This window comes from Perognathus longimembris, chromosome 22, assembly GCF_023159225.1.
Source record: "Perognathus longimembris pacificus isolate PPM17 chromosome 22, ASM2315922v1, whole genome shotgun sequence".
Classification (NCBI taxonomy): Eukaryota; Metazoa; Chordata; class Mammalia; order Rodentia; family Heteromyidae; genus Perognathus; species Perognathus longimembris.
Window position 1 is genome coordinate 24,923,884 of NC_063182.1, and position 22,974 is coordinate 24,946,857.

Sequence of the window (22,974 nt, forward strand, 5' to 3'; positions counted from 1 at the left end):
CCAATTCCCCAGAATTTTCTGGTCTAAATATCAATCTTGTGCTAGTGACACCGTTATACATTGAAGCTCATTTCCCTAAACATCATACAGGTCAGCATACCATTGGAAGGTAAAAAAATGAGTCAACTTTATTTATTTATTTATTTATTTATTTATTTATTTATTTATTTATTTATTTATTTATTTGCCAGTCCTGGAGCTTGAACTCAGGGCCTGAGCACTGTCCCTGGCTTCTTTTTGCTCAAGGCTAGCACTCTGCCACTTGAGCCACAGCACCACTTCTGGCCATTTTCTATATATGTGGTGCTGAGGAATCAAACCCAGGGCTTCGGGTATACGAGGCAAGCACTCTTGCCACTAGGCCATAATCCCAGCCCCAGTCAACTTTCTTCATTCACATTTGGCAATGTTACAAGCCTGTCACTGCTGTTTGTTTCACTTTCTGAGATTACTTAATCACAGAATTGTTTGGTATAGAAGTCCTTATATATCACTGGGTTCTGACTTGAGGATATACTATAAAAATAGGAGCTGAAATCAAATGCTCCTCTAAAAATTGAACGGCTATTAATGAACCTAGACAGATGTCAGATAGAAACTTGACCTTTAGAAGTGCAGAAGAGAGATGAATTAGCAGAATACAGGGTATAACTGCTTTTCTGCTTAAGAGGCTAATGGCAACCATGTCAAGCTGAGCCAATATCAAAGAGGATTAACTTAAAATGCTCATCTAATTTGTCCGAGGGAAGGACGTGGGATAAGGGCTATAGCGCAGCCATCTGCCTCCAGTCACAATTGCAAAGAATTACCAGAATCACGAGGGACAGCACCTCAATCTAGTTTCTGTTCTCTCGGTCTCAAAAAAAATTCATGATTAATTCCAGAAAGTTTTGGTCCTGTAAAGGTGTGTATTAGGTAGTACCTTGGCAAAATATCATGGCCTCTCTCTAGAAATGTTCCTAGCATGTATGCAGATTGTTGCCTAGAACAACTTAAAGTCAAGAATGTGTCCAGTAATAGTGTGCCTGCTTTCTGCTTAACTTCCAGAAGCTTCATTCTCCTCATTCCCTAGTATAACCTCAGCATGAGATGAAGGGATATTGGCACTGTGTTTCTGAATTTTACTAAGTGAGAGTCCTTAATACAAATATGTGGGGAAGCAAATGAGTAAAAGATCTTTGTGAATAAGAAATAGGATCTACTTAAGGAGCTTAAAGTCTTTGGGGGCTGTGGTCACAAAGTGACTGGACAAACAAGTGATGAGATCCGCATGAGGGGGGGAGGGGAGGCGGGAGCAGCAGCCATGCATTAGTCCAGGCTAATCTCAGAGAAAGGGCTGACACCCATCAAGATACTTTGTATTCCCAAACTGCTTTGCGAATGGCAACTACTTTCTACAACTACTGAAAGATATATATTTGTTTATTTTATTTATTTATTTATTTATTTTCTGCCAGTTCTGGGCCTTGGACTCAGGGCCTGAGCACTGTCCATGGCTTCTTTGTGCTCAAGGCTAGCACTCTGCCACTTGAGCCACAGCGCCACTTCTGGCCGTTTTCTATATATGTAGTGCTGGGGAATTGAACCCGGGCTTCATGTATAGGAGGCAAGCACTCTTGCCGCTTGGCCATATCCCCAGCCCCGTTAAAGATATTTTTAAAAAAGAAAAAACCTCATCTGTAGATTTTACCTTCACCTGAATAACAGGAACTTCCTCTTTTGAAAAAAAATCACACAAACATTTGCCAAAGCATACATAAATAAACATTTTAAAGTTAATATTAAATATGTTAGATTGCTATATTATCCAATCTACTAGGGAGTAGGGAATGAAAAGAGCTTTCACAGAAGCCAATACAAGCTAAAACACAATGACTAATGTATCTTAATGACATATAAGAAATGGGGTTTGTACAATTTTTTGATTAGTCTTAATGGAATCCACTGTGCTTTGAATTAAATAATGATCAATTGTGATAGGACTGTTGATTAGCAAATTTTGAAAGAAAAAAAATTCCAGTTTATTAAGTATATTTGTTTTCTTTTTTCTCATAGGATTTAAATCGATTCATGACTCACTCAATTCCCTCCAAAAAATACAGAAAACAAAAATGGACTTAGAGAAATATAAAGTGCAGAGAGATCTAAAGAAATTACAGCGCAAGATAGTGGAACTCCATGAAGTATAAAACTTTCCAGTCAGCGTGCTTCTCCCCAGCTAGTGAAGAAGGAAGTTACTACCTACGGGTGTCCAATGCTTCTAATGTCTCTGTATTTCTTATCACCTTGTAAGGAGATGAATGTACTACAGAAAAACAATAAAGCTGGAAACGTTATCATGTCTTCAACTTATTAGTGAAAAAAGTAAAGACTTCTACACATTACATGCCTTTTTATATTTTTGCTTACCTACCTACAATTATAGGATGACTTAAAGCATGTACATAGATGAACACAGTAAGGCCAGGTATAAGATATAAGCAATGTAAGAACTGTAGTGATGTGGAGACTACTGACCATGCCAAAAATAATAGCCACAATATGGTTAGCACTTATTACCAACATAGGTTTAATACTTTATTACCCCAAATTCTGTTTCCCAAGAGAAATGTCTCCATTAAAAAATATTAGCATCTAGTTCAAAAAAATGGTGTAGTGAACTATTTGTAATATCTGACTCAGAGATCTTCCTTCTCTAACAAGCTTGTTGTTTATACAATGTACACGTATTTAAAATATATTTCAATTCTATTTAGCATGTATCAGAATCACTCATGCAAAGTAAGAGAAGTCAATAGCTTCCATCAAAAATTATCCCTTATAATTTGATCTAAGTGCTAAATTCAGAAACTTTAATAACAATTTCCTATAAATTAAAATATGTGCAACTTTTCTACATATAAATCTAAGGTGTAGAACTATTAGTATAAATAAAATGAGAAACAGAAACAAATTACTTCTAGTATGTGCTAGATTAATAATTTCTAGTCACCAGAGTTTTTGTACGTCTGTTAAAATGAGCCTTGCTTCAAATTTAGGTGCCTTGGCTTACATGAAATTAGCAACGTCTCATAATAAAGAACAGATTTATCTTCTAAGTGTTATCAACATCCAGTGTCAACTTCTATTATCATTGGGAGTGTGTGTGTGTGTGTGTGTGTGTGTGTGTGTGCATAGACGTGCACAGACACACGGGCATGAGCTGGGCACAATCCCTGGCGGGGTCAGCGCCTGAGAGCTGTCCCTGAGCTTTTATGCTTAAAGCTAGAAATCTTATCACTTGAGCCACAGCTCCACTTTTTGGCTTTTTGATGCCTGACTGAAGCTATGACTTTCATGGACTTTCCTGATCAGGCTAGCCTTGAACAGTGATTCTCAGATCTCAACCTCCTGAGAAGCTAGGCTCCACCAGCTAACCTATTTTTAACTGTGTGAAAGATCTACACTTATTGCTATTAGTAAACTATATGCAGCATCATTGATTCTATAAATGAAGAGCTTTTATGGAAGGATATACGTTTAAAATGCAGTGTTTTGTCATGCTAAAATAAAAAGCTAACAATATCACTAATGTTAAACTACTGAAACCAATATGAAAATGATAGTAAATCCAATGTTTTATTCAAGCACAGGACAAGTACAAGCAAGTCACAGAAAGGATAATGAATCAATAAAGGAACAAAAAGATAACCAGCCTCACTTTAAAATAAATAAAAATTAAAGGAATTCTTACATACCTTTCTCAGATTGTTAAAGATTGTTAATTATGTATCTGACTCTACAATTCTTAGGCTACAATTTTATATTACAGAAAAAATTCTCCTGAAAATAAGTAAGCAACGATGCTTATTATACCATCCTTTAATACATTATAAATTACTAATAAAACCCCATATGTAATTAATATATTGACTATATTAATGCTTTTACCAGACCAAAAATAGTATTCATAGATTTCCCAAATAGAAGGTTAGGTAAAAAATGTAGTATGATCTTACATTTGTCAAAAGTTTTAAAATAATTTTAACACAAATATGTGTAGCATGGAATGAAAAAACAAGAATTTAAAACAGATTTCACCATGATTGAATTATGAGGAACTTCTGTTATCTACACTACACATGTATGAATATTTTCACAATTATACAGCCTACTGTTGTTTTGAATAAAATTTTATTTTGACGAACAGTAACAAATAGTCTAGACTAAAAGAACAACTTTGTAATATACCAAAACAAAAGGAAGCATTAACTTGGGAATTCATACAAAATAAGGGCGATATTATCCTGCTCACACACACTATCAGCCCTGTAGACATGCTGCAAAATCAATGAAGATACAGAAAAGAAAAAAATATATATCATGACGTATAAGCAAAAAACTACTTAAAACACGCTGTTTCTAATAATCATGAAGGGTCAGGCCAAATATTTCTCCAAATCAATTCATTGGTTCTTGATCAGGGAATTAACATATATTGGAGGAGATCAGGGCTTCAAAGTTTCCTCTGCCACCATTCTCTGAAGATGCTTGCGGGGGGGGGGGGGGGACGGGGGGGGGGGGAGTGTTTGCAGGTTGTCAGGCTCTAGACCCTGAGAATGATGCCCTGAAACAGGGTGTGCCCATGTTTTCCAGGGTCTAGAGATTATTCATTTTGTTTTTACTGTTCATCCTCTGTCATTATGCCAGAGGAGCTAGCACAGTACTGTAGGAGTATCCCAGCAAGTGATCTGCATCCGGGAGCAGCAGTAACTCCATCCAAAACTGAATAGTGTGAGTGTATTACTCAATCCCAAATGCATTTCCAATTCAACTTCTTTTTAGTCAGGTTCAAAGACAGGGAAATAAGAGTAGAAAGAGGTCATCATCCTAAATCAGTGGTTTTCATCAGCTATGTCTTCTATAAATTTTTCAGTGACTTTGGCTAGGGCTCACACAAATGAGAAGTCCTGAAGTTCAAGTCTTTGATTTCTATATAGTAGAGTCATGTCTACACAAAAGGCTCTGGGCCTTCATCCGCTTGCATTTATTTTGCTATGGATGTAAAAAAGATAATGAGCATAAATTTTCAGTTCTCAGAGAAGCTCAAGTATCTTGCACTTTATGTCAGATGGTATTACTTTGTCCTTTAAGAAATGCTAAAGTTCTCTCCTCATAAACATAGGGTGATATTTGAGTTTTAGAAGCTACACCCCACATCCATCCTGTACAATGTATGTCAGAATATCTCAGGTACTTCTTCCTTTATGCACAAATACCATTTAAGCAGTGTTGGGTAGTTTAAAGGTCCCACTGCCTCCCGGTATTTATTGCTATTACCTTCCATTTATTAAAACTTGCTCTTAGAAAACAAACTATCCAGTGTGTTTACTTGTGAGGCATTTTGTCATAGTGATGAAAATATGATTAGTATTTCCCTGAGGGAACTTACAAACTAAAGGAAACGACCAATGATTAAATTTGCAAATCTGAGGGCAAGTAAAGGGTTAGGGAGAACAGGAAGAGGCACTTAGCATACCCATGGAGAACCAGGACATTTTCTAGATTTCTAAATTGAAACGTCTGATGTATATGCAGGCAACTAAAGAGGTGGCTTGCATGGTACAATTGAGGGCCTCTGGCAGATGGAGGAGCCCAAGCAAAATCCTGGAGGCCAAGAGAATGGGACACATATCGGGAAGCACAAGAAACTGAGGATGATCAGTTTAAATATGAGGGGGGAGAGGGGAGAGGTAAGAAGTGAGGGGTAGGGGTGTGCAATCACAAAGGGCTTTGTCATTGTTGTTGAGAGCTAGTTTATCTCAAAGACCCATAGTAGGTTTTAAAGCATTTAAAAAAATAGGACAGTGACATCAGATTTGTATTATACATTTTTTTGTTGTAGTGTAGAAAACAGATTTAAAATGCTGCTGTTCAAGTATGGTGGTTCACTCCTGTAATACCAGTATTCCAAAGGCCAATGTAGGAAGATCATGAGCTCGAGGCCACTCTGGGCCATGAAGTGAGACTCAGTCAGTCCAGTAGCAGGGAGAAGAATAAAACAAAACAGAGGGAAAGCAAATTTGGGTGGAAAAGATGATACAACACAAAAGGGGCAAGATAGTTTTAAACTGAGATATCTATGCAACACAGAAGTGTGCAGTGATTAGCAAGAAGTGGGCCTGGAGCATAAGATAAAAGCTGCAGACTAGGAATTTAGCCTTGGAGTCACTGTAGGAACAGTGATCGGAGTTATAGATGAGGAAAATATTGCCTCAAGTAGGATGGGGGACATGACTGTAGAGAGGGCGAAGAACTCCAAGAACACCACACACCGATGGAACACATAGGCAGAAGAGCCAGGGGACTATGGGCAAGTACTGGAGTGTCATCATTTGAAAGATCTTGGGAGTTTCTGCTGGTAGACATGGCAGAGGCCAATCTGACACTAGCCCACTCCATCCACCCCTTGCCCTAAGGCCTATCATGAATTAGATCTTTGCCTACTAAGGGAGACTATGCTTGACAATGTAAACTTCTTCTCAGTAGAGAATGGTTATACAAGCTTTTCTGATTCCTTGCCACAAAGCAAATGTTCTGTCTTCTCAGATACAGAGTGTGATGAGCTCTCCCAAGGAGAGGCAGGATTGCTGTCAAGAGAATATTAGGACTCATTTGGCCCCTACCCAGCTAGGCATTTCCCTCTCCAGGTCAGAGCCACATATATCTTTGGAAAAGTTGAATGTTGTTTCAGATTCCCCAAATATTGTCCTGACATTTGCTGACACTACAGACTATATTTCCATAGTCCCTTGTTAACTGTTGGGAGTTCTATGACTTCATTTTCTGAAGGCACTGACATGTAATGAATGTTGCGAATCAGCAAAGACTGATGTAATCGCCACTATGTCATAAGCCAAGTCCACGTCTACAGACACAAGTGAGAAAACAGAACCCAGTTTCTGTGCTGAAAAATCTGGAATAAACCTGTGGTTAACCCCAGTACTCCAGCTATTTGGGTGACTTTGTGTATGCCCTTAACTCCAGAGTTTCAACTTCTTCATCTTAAAATAAAGACAGTGCTATATCTACTGTGTGGCTATTATATTGAAAGAATTAGAGAAAACATTCATTAATTTATTTCCGCAATTAGAAATACTCTTGGCTTAAATGGATTAACTCATTTAGCCTACTAAGCAGAGAGATACTTGCTTGTTACCAAGGCACAGAGAGGTTAGGTAACATTTAAGGCCACACTGCTAGAAAGAGCTGGAATTTGAACTTAATAGTCCAGAAAAGTTGTTCTTAAGCATTATACCTATATCTATCTATCTATCTATCTATTACCTACATATACATGTATATATATATATGTATCTCCTAAACATCATATATATGTAGCTCATCTAATATTATATTAGTGTCTAATATCTGATACTATCCTTGATATGTTTCTGATTAACAAAGTAAATGGAGCTTTTCATAGGGAAAGAAAAGCAAGTTCCATGGTACTCTTTCACCGCCTTCTGATTCGGCTCATTACCTAAAAATATTTCAGTTTAAAAGATTCTTTTACTATGTTTGATTAAGACAAAAAAAACATTCCCTTGGCCCACAATAACAAAAGCAGAGAAAGTAAAAGATACAGATTTCTCCTAGATCAAAGTATTAATGATGATTTCACTTTTCAAAGCATTTCTTTTTATTGTCTGGGGTAGTGGGGAGGCTCACAACCAAAGTAACATTATGTACATTTGTTCTGTGTATACAGTGCAGATGCCAATGCCAATGTGTAATAAATACTACTTCTGAAAGAACTCAGAAGACGCATCAAAGCAAACCTGGTATTCCTTATGCTAAGTGGAAGCCATTAATATTCGGCTAGCAAGTGGTCTTCAAAAAAGTTAATGCACTGGGTTCACAACACAACTGTTTAGGAATGAACTTCAAGTAAAAGGGGCCTACATGGCACTCAACAAACCACACCAGAGACCCAAAGCAAGGACTCTTTCTATGCTACGTTCCATCCTTAAGCACCTAAACAAGTCGACATCATGTGAAATCTCCAAGAAATGTGAGATGAGTAGACAAGTAGAAGCGTAAATGAAAAACAGGAACGAACACAGCCCCATGGGTTTGTTAAAAACTACTTTCTCTGCAGGGATTTGTAGCAAGATGCAGCAAAACCAAGAAAATATCTGGGCACTCAAGGTGTGGTGGAGCCAAAAGAAAGTTGATAGGAGCAAAACAAACAAAAACAACAACAGAAAGCTAAAGGCTATAATGTGGACCAAGGATGAATCAAGCAAGTAGCTGACTTTGGTCTTGGCTTTTTAAAAGTTTTAAAATCTAACTTGTATTCCTTACTATTGTACAAGTTTAAATTTGTAGTTATCTCTTTGGAAACACTCTGTCCAAGGTTTCTCCCTAGACAGACAACTCGGCCTTTTTGCATTTCCTTGAATAACAATAATTAGTCTTACTGACAGGAAGAATTATCTTCTAAGCAGATTCCACTTGCTTAAGGATACAAACAATTGCAGAAGTTAATCAAAGCCTTTTTCTCCCCTATAAAAGGGGGCTATAAAATGATGTGAAAGGGCTGGAAATGTGGCTTAGTGGTACAGTGCTTGCCTAGCATGCCTGAAGCCCTGAGTTCGATTCCTCAGCACCACTTAAACAGAAAAGGCCAGAAGTGGTGCTGTGGCTTAAGAGGTAGAGTGCTAGCCTTGAGAAAAATAAAAAATAAAAAAACCAGGGCCAGTGCTCAGGCCAATTCCCATGCCCCAGGATCGGCAAAACAAAACCAAACCAAATGATGTGAAAAGCAAAGAAAGCAGCAGAGCACAGGAAACCTCACTCCATGCCTGCCTGAAGCCGTGGTAATAATTGCTATCCAAAACACCCATAAGTGCAAAATGCTCCTTCAGTGAAATAAAGGTTGAACCAATGCAATGCAACACAGATACTCACCAGACCCTATGTTGGAAATGAACTTTACAACTTGGTAGGGGGTGGGGGGTTACAAGTGGGGAGGGAAAGTGGGAGAAAAGGGGGGAGGGGGTAACAATGTTTGACAAGTAATGTACTCGTTACCTTACTTATGTAACTAACTCCTCTGAGATCACCCTTGCAATAAAATTAAATTAAAACTTAAAATGTTGGACTGGTGCAGCATTAAATTGCTTTGCAATAAAAATGACTTGACTAGGACAAAAGCTTACTACTGCCACATATTTCTTAATACTCACAATTATGCACCATTTCTTGTTGTAAACCTGGGTCTACTCAGTTGATGTTCCGTCTGAGTCAATTGGAAAAAATCATGCAACCACATGCATAGTCTTTGTTCAGAGACACTGTAGGAATTCAGAAATTCAGAAATACACTTCCATCCTACAGAAGCAGCTTCTAACAATATAAATCTGCCTTCCAACATTTTTTTCTTTCTACCTAATCTTCCCCTCCCCCCCTTTCTTACACACACACACCACCACCACCACCACCACCACCACCATCTGTACCATCTGGCTTTTCTCTTCTACCAGAGACATCTGTGCTCCAAACATAAGATAAATTAGTACTGCCAGGAATACACATATATAAGAAAACATGATAAGCCGGTCTGAAGATAAAACCTGTTGACTTTTTATCCACACCACCTGAATGCCTCCCGGGCTAATCTCCAAGCTTCCATAAATCACAAGTGTGCTTTTTTTTTTTTTTAAACCAAACCAAACCAAAAACAGAGCTATTAAACTGAATACATCAGTTAAGATCTGGTCTTTTAAACTAGTGTATAGTAGTTTTCCAGAAAAGCTCCTGATTGTCTAATACTAAATTATGCAGCATTTTTTCCTCTATAGAGATTAAACAATGACTATACTTTGTATTCTGAAGATCAAAGAGGGAGGAAATAGCATAAATAATTCAAGGCTGTAGAAATCATAAAGCCATGATAGAGCTGGAACGTTGTGAACGTTTTATTTAATGTAGGTGGCTTTCATATAAAATATATTTGGCATGTAGCAGGAAGATATGTTGGAGCAGTAAACCACTTATAGATGCTGGCTCTCAATAAAGTATTCTGTGAGCTAGGGCTACTTTCTTGCCAGAGCAACATCCCTATATCTTTTTAGCAGAAGAGCCTTTTGAATTCTACACTAGGGTTTGTAAGCACAGGAGGTCCTTCCGCTCAGCGCAAACCACAGTTGATGTGTCACATGTGCTGTAGCAAGCAGTTTATTTCAGTACTAGATATCAGTTCACCTCTGACAGAGAAAATGTTGGCAACTTTATTAGAACAACAACACAATATGGCCAGTTAGAAATCTAGCTTAGGGTTCTGGTTTTACAAATTGACATTAAAATGAAAAGTTATGGAGGTATTACATACTCAGTCACATATCCATTCAACACTAAAATAGGTTGAAACATCTTTAAGTTTTAAGAGTACAGCTTATGTAGTTTTTAAGGGAAAAGATGAGATCCCTTTTTTCTCTATGTCTTATCTTTTGTCATATCTTTGTGAGTTCAAAGAACTAGGGCAGGGCTGGGGATATGGCCTAGTGGCAAGAGAGCTTGCCTCGTATACATGAGGCCCTGGGTTCGATTCCCCAGCACCACATATACAGAAAACAGCCAGAAGTGGCGCTGTGGCTCAAGTGGCAGAGTGTTAGCCTTGAACAAAAGGAAGCCAGGGACAGTGCTCAGGCCCTGAGTCCAAGGCCCAGGACTGGCCAAAAAAACAGAAAAAACAAAACAAAGAACTAGGGCATGGATATAGTTAGAGGGCATTATTCTGCTCACCTGGAAGCAGAGACCACAAGTATTTTTATTACTTACCTTATCTCCAGAAAATTAATATAATTATAATCTGGTAAGTGTTATAGATAGCAAAGATTATGCTTGCAAATTATTTTACAGTTCAGGGATATAAAATGGATTCAATCCTTGCTTAGTGGATATTCTAATTTTATTGAAACCCCTCCTGGCACCATTTTCCTTCATAGAACAGAGATATTTGCCAATATAATTTCAGAATGAGTAAGAAAAGGTTTGGAATGGCTAATAATAGCTATTTCTTAAGGACAAAACTTATCTATTTCAAAACATTTTGAAGTCTAAAGGTAATTTACCATCAAGATTGTATAGGAGATTTTTACATACATTGTTGGAATGTAGACTACTGTTATTCGTAATGCCTCAGTCAACCCCAAATCACTTTTACAGAGCACATTGACAGCTATACATGATGTGTGCTCTTTAGTGTAAGAGAACTTAAGTGACTATGTTTTCTAATTAAAAAAAGAAACAGTACTCTAAAAGAGGAAATTTTTGGACTTTTTATTTCATCTATAAGAAAATTTTAAATAAATATATTTATACAGAAAATTATTATTACCATGTATGTGATACATAAATGTAGCTCTTTAAAAGTATGTAAACAAAATGAAACAAAAAATGTCCTAAAAATTTAAAGTCCATTTATAAGCTACAGCTGAGTGCTATACCAACAGTAAGTAACATGGAGGTACCTGGGAAGTTTTCTATCCATTAGCAACTAAAGTGAGAGAAAAGAAATACTATAGAGGCAAAGGTTAATTTTGCTTTAAAAAAAATCCACTGTGTGTGTGTGTGCATGCGTGCATGTGTGTGTGTGTGTGTGTGTGTGTGTGTGTGTGTGTGCTGCACAGGAAGCCTTGTGTGGTCCATCTGTGGTGGGCAGAGGCCAGGCTACAAAAACAATTAGTTTAACAGTTATGAGAACCAGGAAGAAATGGGCAAAGGAGGACCTATCCGGATTTTTTTTTTTTTTTTTTTTTTTTAAGAAAGAGAAGAATCACCAGTTGGGTGATTCCAGTGGTTCACATATCTGAACAAACATTAGAATTTCTTAAGTAGAGTCCTACCTAGGCTATCCCATCTTTGAAGATTCTGACTGTATGGCTCTGGATGATTGTAATGTTCAGAATACTATGGGAAACACCAGATAACAGTTCACTTTGATAGTTTAACCTCTGCAGTGCAATTTAACTAGAGAATATTATCAATTCATATTATCTCAGAAAGTAACATTATGAAGCTACTGGTTTAGAAAAATCACATACAAAAACTAATTACCATGTATCTTTGTATATTAAATAATAAGTATTTATGCCAGAAATACTTCTAAAATCACAAATCCAAAGTAACCTACTTCTTTTTGTACCCCAGTTTACTTATGTAAAATGCTTGAAAGAAAATAGGTAACTGCTTTTGTGTTTTAAACTTTGAAACTTGGAAACTGTGTCTCATATTGACACTATAAAGAAAATTAGACACTTTTTATTTAAGAAAGTTCATTATAATTGAATGCATAATTAAATATTATCAGCATTATTTTCTAAGATTTTCCATTAATGTTTTCAAATGCAGCCATACCTGAGTGTTTTGACTATACAAATATATTCACTAGCAGTCAAGACTCACAGACACCCTTTGATGGATTCTTCAATAGACTCTGAGAGGAAACACCAGCAAAACAGTCTAGGTTGCACGTTATTTGACTTTCATGATGAGCTGATCTGCAGAACTCCCAAATTCATGGGAACTAAATAAACCTTTGCATTTATCTTTAACAAATGAAAATTATGCTTTTTCATGTTATTTAGAAAATGGTTACCATGGCTTTATTGTAAAGGTTAACCCCCCACCAAGAATATCCTATTATGCATCAGGCAATATGAAAATAATGGTTTACAGATAACTGTCCAGAAGATAAAGAGAATCATGGTTTTCTTTTCCTCATGGACTTCCTAAAACAAAGACATTTTCAGGTTAAAATCAGATGAAGTTAGTGGGAAACTACATCTCTAACTTAAGAACATTAACTTCTTTAGATTAAAAAAAAGAAAATGAATAGATAATTATAGTTTAAAATATGAGTAATAAAATATGCTTCTTTGGGGAAAAGTCTTGATTCATTGTTTCATTCTCACAGCTTCTTTGCTTCCTTACTGTATTTAATATACTGCTATTGGGAGGATAATTTCTGATTCAGTTCCAATGCTCTTCTATCTTTATGAGCTTCAGCATTCTTTACCAACACCTGTGGGAAATCAAATACAAGAAAATTAATGTTTGGCCTATTAACAATATCTACATTTGGATTTCAAAGGATATCAGTTTTGAAAATGGCAACATCAAATACAGAAGAAAAGGTAAACTACAAGCAATTTTTCAGCCCCTTTTGCTGAAATAAATTGTTCAAAGCTAATATAAGCAAGAAGCACAATTTATTAGTATAGATGCTTACATTTGATTATCAGTCCTACAGAAAATTAAAGGCTTTTCAAGATGTGCTGTATTCTTAAACTGCTTTATTGAATGGCAACTCCTTTGTACAACTACTTACAATACAAATAGCAAAAATGTTAGAAGGTTCTGAAACCTCTAACTCATTTCTCAAAATGACTTTATGTATAGAACTATCCAAATGACATTGCTTCAACTAAAGCCACAGCTTCAGATGGGCTTTATCAATAATCTTACTATGACCTTTTCTTAAAACAAATTCCACAAATTAGAAGATTCAGTCCTACCTGATCATTTAATTGCTAAAATATTTGTTGGTTGTTCACTGTCAAATACTGTGAAAAGTCTGAGATTTTGCTCTACTTGCAAGGTAACAGGAAAAACCTTGTCACAATTGCATGTTTCCAGAAGACCCAGGACTTCAGTGTCTCATCTACACACAGGTTCCCATTGGTGCAGTGGATTGTATTACCAGATGGAAAGCCTGAGTCTGGGCATTCTTTTATAGTGGGCAGTTTAATGTAATAAGTAGTGCATTATCTGTCTCCTAGGAGGAATTGCATTATCTGACACTGTTCACTCTACAAATATCCTTGAAAAGATGACTCCGAAACAAAGAGTATCCGACCTTAGGCACCCTGCTCTCAAGATGGTAAGAAATGTAACAGACTCATGGTGAACTGCCTATACATTTTTATTACATAAGCACTTTAGATCAACCTCTCAGCTTACTAAAACCTCAGCATATCTGACTTTTAAATTTGCCATGTTCTTTCTGACTTACAATAAAATACTGCAAATTAAGTGTTGTTTACTCATGCCTATAATCCTAGCTATGTAAGAGGCTAAGATCTGAGGACTGAGGTGTAAAGCCAGCCTGGGCAGAAAAGTCTGTGAGAGTCATATTCAATGAACCACCAGAAAATTGGAAGTGGAGCTGTGGCTCAAGTGGTAGGGTGCTAGCCTTGAACAACAACAAAAAAGCTCTGGGGCAGTGCCCAGGCCCTGAGTTCAAGCCCCAGAATTGTCCTCTTCCATATCCCGACCCCTCTGCCAACCCCCCCCACCACCCCCTCTGCTGCAAATTAGACAAGCTCCTTTAAATTTTACTCTACTTTCACTCAAGGATGCTTAAACAGAGATATATGAGGATGGCCATAAATTCATTACATATTACTACAAAAAAAACATTAAAACTTTCTATCGCATATGGGTTAGTATCCAACTACTGAGAAGAGAACATCACAACTGTGATTCTGAGGTTTGAAACCTCTCTTCATGTATGTAATCATTTCTCTGCTTTTTATAGTTGCAACAAGTCAAAATTGCAGTATTTTGGTGGACAAAGAATTGGGAGGCCCTCTTGTATCCCCTTCCTATGGCTGTACCTGCACTATCTCTGTATCTTATCTGAGTACATTGGAAACTGTGTATACTGGTATTAGAACTAGGAAACTGAAAGGGAATACCAAAATCGAGAGACACAGGGTAAAAAGACAAATGACTACAAAAGCAATACTTGCAAAACTGTTTGGTGTAAATCAACTGAACAACTCATGGGGGGAAAGGGGAAGGAGGGGAGAATGAGGGAGGAGGTAACAAACAGTACAAGACATGTATCCAATGCCTAACATATGAAACTGTAACCTCTCTGTACATCAGTTTGACAATAAAAATTTAAAAAAAGAATTGGGAGGCTCATTTTTCAAAAGGGAATAATTTTGTATAACACAGTAATTCTAAACCCCTTGGTCTAAGATGAAATATTTTAAATAAAATCAATGCCTTACATCAATGAGCTCATAGTCGTTTTTGGCATACAGGTGTCTCAATAGGTACCAACGAGCAGTTGAGACAATAGATTTGGGATACCCAGGCTGATACACCACTCTCTCCAAAAGTCGTCGTGTCTCTCTGGGAGAAAGACATTTACATTGAGTTCAAAGCACATAAACTGATATAAGGTACTTTATATACTAGTTTTATACACCCATTTTGCAGATGTGTTACCTAATTACTTAATAATTTTATTGCAATAATAAAAGTAATAATTGTGCTCATTAAACTTATTATGTACTAGGTACTATGCTGTGTCTTACACACACAAACATATTTAATATTCACAACAAAAAGCAAATTGAGTGTTATTACAAGTAGAATAGACAAGCCATATATTTCATGAGCATTTCTCTAATCTTTTGAAAGCAGGCAGAAAATTCAATTGAATAACCAATCAGGCAACCAATAATACAACTGTGCAAGAACTATAGTAGAGCAAGAACTATTTAACATTCACACAAGAGGTCAAGTGTATAAAATCAGACTTTTAGTTTATGTTTTCAAGGATTTGTAGAATATATGAGCTTGTATAACATGCTGATTCACAGTGTATAATTTTTTCATTTCTAATTTACAAACACTTGTGACTCAAACTTCTGTACTAGTGGAAATAACCTAAATAATAGTAACTTCACAATAATAACTTCACACTTATAAGTAGCAACTGGTCTGAGGAAAGAAGCAAAGAACTTGTCTTGAAGCATCTGCACAGAGAACACACAATAAGTGCTCTATTTCTTATACTGTATATTTGATTTGGCCTGTTTTTGGAACTGATACAAATTATGGAGCAAAAAAATAATGGGAGGTGTTGACAGAATTATCGGAGAAAGGAGCTGTGGTTTCTACATCCCTTGCGATGTACATCAGCAGAAAGACTTCATTAGAATGATTATAGACTAAAACATTCCTTAGTGGATTTCTTACACAAAAAGTCTATAAATAAGTACTAATAAATTGTGTTGGACTTCCTGATTATCCATAATCTTAATTCTACCTTAATCTCTATTTTGAAATGTTTTTTGCTCTATTTCAATAATAATTATTATGTTCCTATAATATTTATTCTTAAGTCATTGTTTTACTTATAGTTGCTTTGCTGGTAGGGATAGATGCTACTTGAAGACTATTAAACTACTGTTATTTGTTTTCTTAATCTATATCACCTAGGTAATTTTCTTCACATTTATTTTGACGCTATTTTCAACCTCCTATAAAAGTATTGCTAAAACTTTAATATTTTAATGTGAAAAACTTTTCTAAATATGAAATCATATTATTTTCAATGTTAGTCTTTTTAAAATGTATTTAACATGTTAGTTTATTGCACTAACAACTTGCATTAATATAAACTTGAAGTTGGGTTTCTCCTGTTTTGTCTGTTTCTAGAATGCTCCTCAAATTTTTCACTCATTCTTAAATAACAAAAACTCCCAAGACTTTCTTCAGGAGAAGCACTATAAGGCCAGGCCTCTCATATTTAAAATCTATGTGACAAATGTTTTGTTAAACAAATATGAAATGTTACCTCCCTCACTAGATTACCAGAATCAGCCATTCTAAAGACATTAGAATAACCTCAAAGCTTGTTAAACTAGTTTGTTAAGCTCATTGTAACGCTTTCCTGGATTATTTCCTAGGAGGCTTTTGACTAAAGAAGTAAATTAAAAAAAATAGAATTGATTTTCATACCTTGCCCCCATTTTGAGTTTGAACTGTAATAAAGCTTGCAGAAGGACAGCCAGTGGACAAAAGCAAAGTTTCAAGGCCTCAGTTGTAGCTTCCTGAACTAGAGATGGCCAGTGATCACTAGAAATATTAGCCTGCAAATACATAAGATAAATATTAGCTCAAAGTTTTGACACATTTTCTTTAAAAATATGCAATTCTACTTTGATTTATTGCTGCTCTACTTATCTAAATCACCATATAAATGTTACAAGAAACATAACTACTAAAAAATGACTTGGAGGCTGGGAATATGGCCTAGTGGCAAGAGTGCTTGCTTCGCATACATGAAGCCTTGGTTCAATTCCTCAGCACCACATATATAGAAAAGGCCAGAAGTGGCGCTGTGGTTCATGTGGTAGAGTGCTAGCCTTGAAGAAGGGACAGTGCTCACGCCCTGAGTTCAAGCCCCAGGACTGGCAAAAAAAAAAAAAAGAAAGAAAGAAAAGAAAAGGAAAAAAGATTCGGAATCCGACCGACCCCTCTGTTTAAGGAGCTACAAAATAAGGTCAGAACAGGTTAGATCAAGATAAAGGAAGAGCTCAAAAAGGAAGTACTGTTTTAGAACACTGAAACAGTGGTTAAAAAAAAATACCATTATACTACACAGGGGAATAAAATATCTCAGCTATTTAAGTCCATAGTCTACCAAATACATGAAACTCAATTTAACACAACTGATTAACTAATAGTGATATCTATACTAGAGATTAAACTTGGAGCCCTCACCACTTGAGACATGCCCCCCAAAAAGTGTCATGCATTTGGCTACAATGGCAATATGCATCATGTTATTTTGTCAGGCACATCAACCACAAGTAAGCAGAAAAAAATGCACTAAGATTGTTTCTCATTAAGTGTCCAGACTGTAACCAAGATCTCAGTTAATTGCAAGGTATCCACAATACACATTTTAAAAAAATCAATATAATATATAAACATGCAGTGCATTTCACATTTTAATAACATTGATAACAAATCAATACACAGTCCATTTCAACCATTACATTTTAAGAAAAAAAAACAGCAGTATTCTTTGAGTGCTGAGTAGGCAACAGTAGTTTGTGTGATTAAGGAAGAAAATGAATACAGGAAGGGAGAACAGAGGTAATTAAGTATCTCCTATACATATACCATCAGTGATAACTTGAATATAGCTAACAAAGAAAACAAGGCACATACTAATAAAATTATTTCTACCATGGTGGTAATAAACAATAGCACAAAATTGTCACTGTATTCTATAAATTCTAAGAAATAATATAGAATATTCTTCAAGGTTAATTCAGAGGTGATCATATAATAAAGTATTACAATTTGTAACAAACATACTCAACAATGTGATCAGAATGTATTCTTTTCTGTCTCCTTACCTCTAAAATTATTATTTGAGACTTAGTCTCTGTCCCTGAATATGAATTACAGTAGGCACCATAACTCATATAAGCATCACTTTTCTCTCATTCATTCAGAAACATCTCAATTAAAATATGCTCTATTTTTCAACATTTCAATCATCACCCCTTTTCCCCAACCTCCTTAGCTCCCAGGTGAGACTGGTTATGGGTATCAGGGAACGATGCTTCTGTTCCCCCAAGTTCCCATTCCTTCTTCCTATTGGGAAGAAGGCTCCTATTGAAATTGCAGAAGTTTGTGCTTATTGGTGCCACTGCTTGATGGTATTAAACTCTTTAGGCCTTACAAATATTTAAAGATCTTTTTTATTGCTGGCATTATCAGAAACTCCCACTTCAGGAGCTGTTATTCATCTGCAGGGCCAAAGAAACAACTCAGTAAAAAAAAATATAAGGATTGGAACCTTTGATTAAAAAGTAAGAAGAACTGAGGATTCAATTCAGGGTCCCCAATCCTTTCTGGATTGTTTCTTTTTCTATAGGATCTTAGGTGTTTGCACGGGCTGGCCTTGGACTGCAATCCTCTTAACTTTGCCTTTACAGGACAGGACTACCTATAGTGCAGACCACTATGCCCAACTTACTGGGATAGTGTCCGCTAACTTTCTGTAGAAACTAGTCTGGCACGATGACTTTCCATTTCCACCTCCTACATACAAATGTGCCCCTAAGTTAGTTATGGACCATGTGCATTTTATTCCACTTATTTCCCACATCCTCTATTATTTTGGAAACCTCTTTACTTTTCCTCTGCTGAGACCACATCATTCCTTGGGAAAGATCTAGCTTACAGCATCTAGGAGAACAACTATGGCATCCTCTCATACTTAGTATAGCTCATTTCTAGAATTAAAACAGTCTGAGAGTGCTACTGATCCCATGTGCTACAGCTCTCCTTCACTCCTTCCTCCGGTACACAAGCAGATATTCCTGCCCACCTGGGCATTCTCCCACTGGTAAACTCTCCTCAAGAAGCAAGCAGCCACTGCCTAAAGCTTAGGTCAGATTTAATTCCTAGCATTGGAAGTCCAAATGATTTTTTTTCCTTTTCCTTTTTCCTCCATTTCTTTATTGTCAAAGTGCTATACAGAGGAGTTACAGTTTTATACATAAGACAGTGTGTACATTTCTTATCCAACTTGTTTTTGTCAATCATGGGGTTTGAATTCTGGGCCTGGACGCTGTCCCTGAGCTCTTCAGCTCAAGGCTAGTGTTCTACCACTTGAGCCACAGTGCCACTTCCCTAAATGATTTTATAAATAAATATTAAGATAGACGACAAGTGTGCCTTCTTCTTGGGTTCACACATTCAAGGGTATATTATGACACTCTGTGTGGTTTCCATCAGGTCTTAAAGAACTTTGTAAAATAAAACTTGGGACAAAAAAAATAAAAAAGTATTGAGGAATCTATAATTATCGTTATCATTATTTGTTACTTTATTCACAAAACATTTTGAGGTTCACCTATGTACAAGGCAGTGGTAAAGTAAGGAACAACAAAACATGGCCCCATATTCTATAGGGATGACACCAAAGCTGAAAATTTTCAATTCTTATAATGATTTGTCAAAAATACCTAAAGCGGGCAGGGAATATGGCCTAGTGACAAGAGTGCTTGACTCGTGTACACAAAGCCCTGGTTCGATTCCCCAGCACCACATATATAGAAAACGGCCAGAAGTGGCGCTGTGGCTCAAGTGGCAGAGTGCTAGCCTTGAGCAAAGAGAAGTCAGGGACAGTGCTCAGGCCCTGAGTCCAAGCCCCGGGACTGGCCAAAACAAAAACAAAAACAAACAATACCTAAAGAGAATAAATCACAATGAATTACTAAGGCAACAGTAATTTCAGGCTTTCTTTTATTTATTTTTTTCCCTCAAGGCTAGCACTCTTATCACTTGAGTCACTGCCTCATTTCTGGCTTTTTGGTGGTTAATTCAAAAAAAGCATCTCACAGACTGTCCTGCTGGAATGGCTTTAACCCATGATCTTCATATCTTAGCCTCCAGAGTAGCTAAACTCACAGATGTGAAGCCCTAGCACTCACTGACAACTTGGCTTTTAATTACAAAATATAAACATGATGAAAAATTCAAACATTATCAAAAGATATGAAAAGAAAAATGTTCTTACATAATCCCTTAAAAAGACTGAATCTGTTATCCAAGGCAACTGCCACCACATATCTTACATATGTTTCCATAAGACTATATATTTCTGTGTGGTTATAGTATGTGTGTTGGAGAGCACGCCTAGTACATACCGTACACACTGCTCTACAACTTTACTTCATGCCACTTAAACATATGTTTTAAAGAATTTTCCCTACCAGTACATGAGACTTTCTGATTAATATACATAAATTGATGCCAGAAAATAGGATGCCAAGTCACAAGTCTCTAGAAATTCCTCGTAAAGAAAGTCAGATTAAATTAAGAAAAAAAAAACTAGCATGTTAGATATTATCATCTTTGTCACAGACTAGAGTTTTAATTGTTATTTAAATCCCAAGAAATAAAGATGTATATTCTGTTATATTTCAACTTTTAAAATTACAATCTTAAGGACTTTTTCCCCCCATGAAGATGTTCTGCTGTAGTCTATGGATTTTATGCTACTGATAAATCTCTCAAGAATCCCAAATACAAAGCCAACCAAGAGGCCACAACAGAAGAATACGAAACAACAGAAATTCCAGAATCACACTGTGTGAACTGTTTTCATATCAAGAAAAGAGGGAACAATCAGGTTTTCAAGATGATAATTCTAACACTACCTTACCATGCACACTTCTAATGCAAGCAGTGCTAGCTTCAACAGACTCGAGAGCTTCCCACTCCAGCTGCCCTGTTGGGATGCTACTTGCAGACTCTTTCTGTAACACATCTCCGCAGCACTCATCATTCCTTGGGACTGATAGACCTGTGCCAGCCACTAAAGAACAGAAAGGGAGGAGAAATGTACAAGAATTTTGTTTAGTACAGTCAGATTCAACACTATATCAAATTCAACTATCTCTGCAAAAGTTAATTTTTTAATTCAATTATTGATAAGTTTGATTTAAATTACCTATTGAGAAGATTACAGCCAATAACTGCAGAATACACTTTCCAAGTGCACCTGCACATTTACCAAAATGACCACATATTGGGTCATAAAATAAATCTCCACAAATTTCAAAGAACTGAAATAATAAAAAGCATGTTATAATTAAGTGGTTCTGAGCTGGAAATAGAAAAGTAAGAAGAATTTCATGAACAATTTCGTGCCAATAGATTTGAAATTGAGATGCTCTGGAAGAATTCTTTGTACTTAATGCTAAACAAAACCCTTAAAATCTTAATAGACCTATACTTCTTAAACACATTTAATCTATAAATAGAAATGTTTTCATAAAAACGATTCCTAACTTAAATAACTTCAATGGTAAGTCTTTCCAAGAAAATAATAAGTAAATAATGAGCTGGCATGACGGCTCAAGCCTGTAATCCTAGTTACTTTGGAGTGAAGAGCAAGGCACTGACTGCAGTTCAAAGCCAATCTAAGCAAAAAAGTTTACAAGATTCTATTGCAACCAATTGCTGGATGTGGTGGCAAGCTCAGGCTACTTCACCTACAGGGGTAGCACAATGGCTGAGCACAAAGGTCTATACTGTCACCCCCATCAACACAGGGAAGCACAATATGAGGATCACAGGCAGCCAAGGGCCAGAAGCGTGGCTCAAGTGGCAGTGCACCTGCCTAACAAGCACAAAGCTGAATTCAACCCCCAGTACTGCAGAAAAAGACAGACACAGAGAGAGACAGAAACAGAGAGACAGAGAAAAAGGCAGTGACACAAAGAGAGAGAGAGAGAGAGCGAGAGAGAGAGAATGTTTTCTTATATGAACTCAAAATGCAAAGGAAAAGAAAAACATAGACACCAATACTAGTAAAATATTTATGGAATGAAAAATTACATTCAATTTCTCTCATGACTATAGCTACAAAAATCTAAACAAGGTATTAGCAAATGGTGATAGAAAAATATAAAGATAATATCCAATGACTAAGTCGGATGATTCTAATAAACATCAAAAAGAGTTTGGTAAAATTAAAGCCAAGCAATTAATGGAATCAAATTGGTCATTCCATTTATTATTTAAACAATGAATTTCTGTCAAATTCAGTATAGAGGAGAATTTCCTTTAAAAATTAATAGCAAAACTAGTCCAAGGAGTAAGTTTGTTTAGCAAGGTTGCTGATGGGTCAATCTATAAAAATGAACTTAAAGCTGGGCACCAGTGGCTCATGCCTGTAATTCAAGCTACTCAGGAGGCTTAGTTCTAAAGATCATGGTTCGAAGCCCGCCCAGACAGGAAACTCCGTGAAACTCTTATCTCCAATAAACTACTCAAAAAAAGCTGGAAGTGGTGCTATGGCTCAAATGGTAGAGTACTCTCTTTGAGCAAAAGAGGCTCAGGGACAGCATCCAAGTCCAGGGCTCAAGCTGAGGACTGGCAAAAAAAAAAGAACTTTATTTCCAAATGTTTGGAGTTAAATATATCCTTCAAAATATAGAAAGGTAGGAATGAGGAAAAAGCAACTTCTGAACCCCTAAAATGCCAAAGATTTAGAAATCAATTTAATATAAAAGATGTAAAAGATCTATCTCTACGTTACAAAATGTAAAATACTGCTGAAAGAAATCAAACTTCATTGAGGAAAATTAAGTGAGG

At 36.5% G+C, this 22,974-nt stretch overlaps 2 protein-coding genes across 2 annotated transcripts in view; one reads left to right on the forward strand and one right to left on the reverse strand.

Annotated features, from left to right (window-relative positions):
- Fam81b (family with sequence similarity 81 member B) overlaps nucleotides 1–2,189 on the forward strand; it is a 38,488-nt gene extending 36,299 nt beyond the window's left edge. Inside the window, exon 11 of the mRNA XM_048331309.1 lies at nucleotides 2,056–2,189. Within this exon, the coding sequence (XP_048187266.1) occupies nucleotides 2,056–2,189 (134 nt within the window). The remainder of the gene's footprint in view (nucleotides 1–2,055) is intronic.
- A 9,909-nt stretch (nucleotides 2,190–12,098) lies between these two features.
- Nucleotides 12,099–22,974, reverse strand: part of Ttc37 (tetratricopeptide repeat domain 37) — a 75,604-nt gene continuing 64,728 nt past the window's right edge. The window contains exons 39-42 of the mRNA XM_048331114.1: nucleotides 21,038–21,190; nucleotides 16,807–16,937; nucleotides 15,066–15,189; nucleotides 12,099–13,069 (exon numbers count right to left, since the gene is read on the reverse strand). Of these exons, the coding sequence (XP_048187071.1) occupies nucleotides 12,995–13,069; nucleotides 15,066–15,189; nucleotides 16,807–16,937; nucleotides 21,038–21,190 (483 nt within the window). The 3' untranslated portion in view covers nucleotides 12,099–12,994. The remainder of the gene's footprint in view (nucleotides 13,070–15,065; nucleotides 15,190–16,806; nucleotides 16,938–21,037; nucleotides 21,191–22,974) is intronic.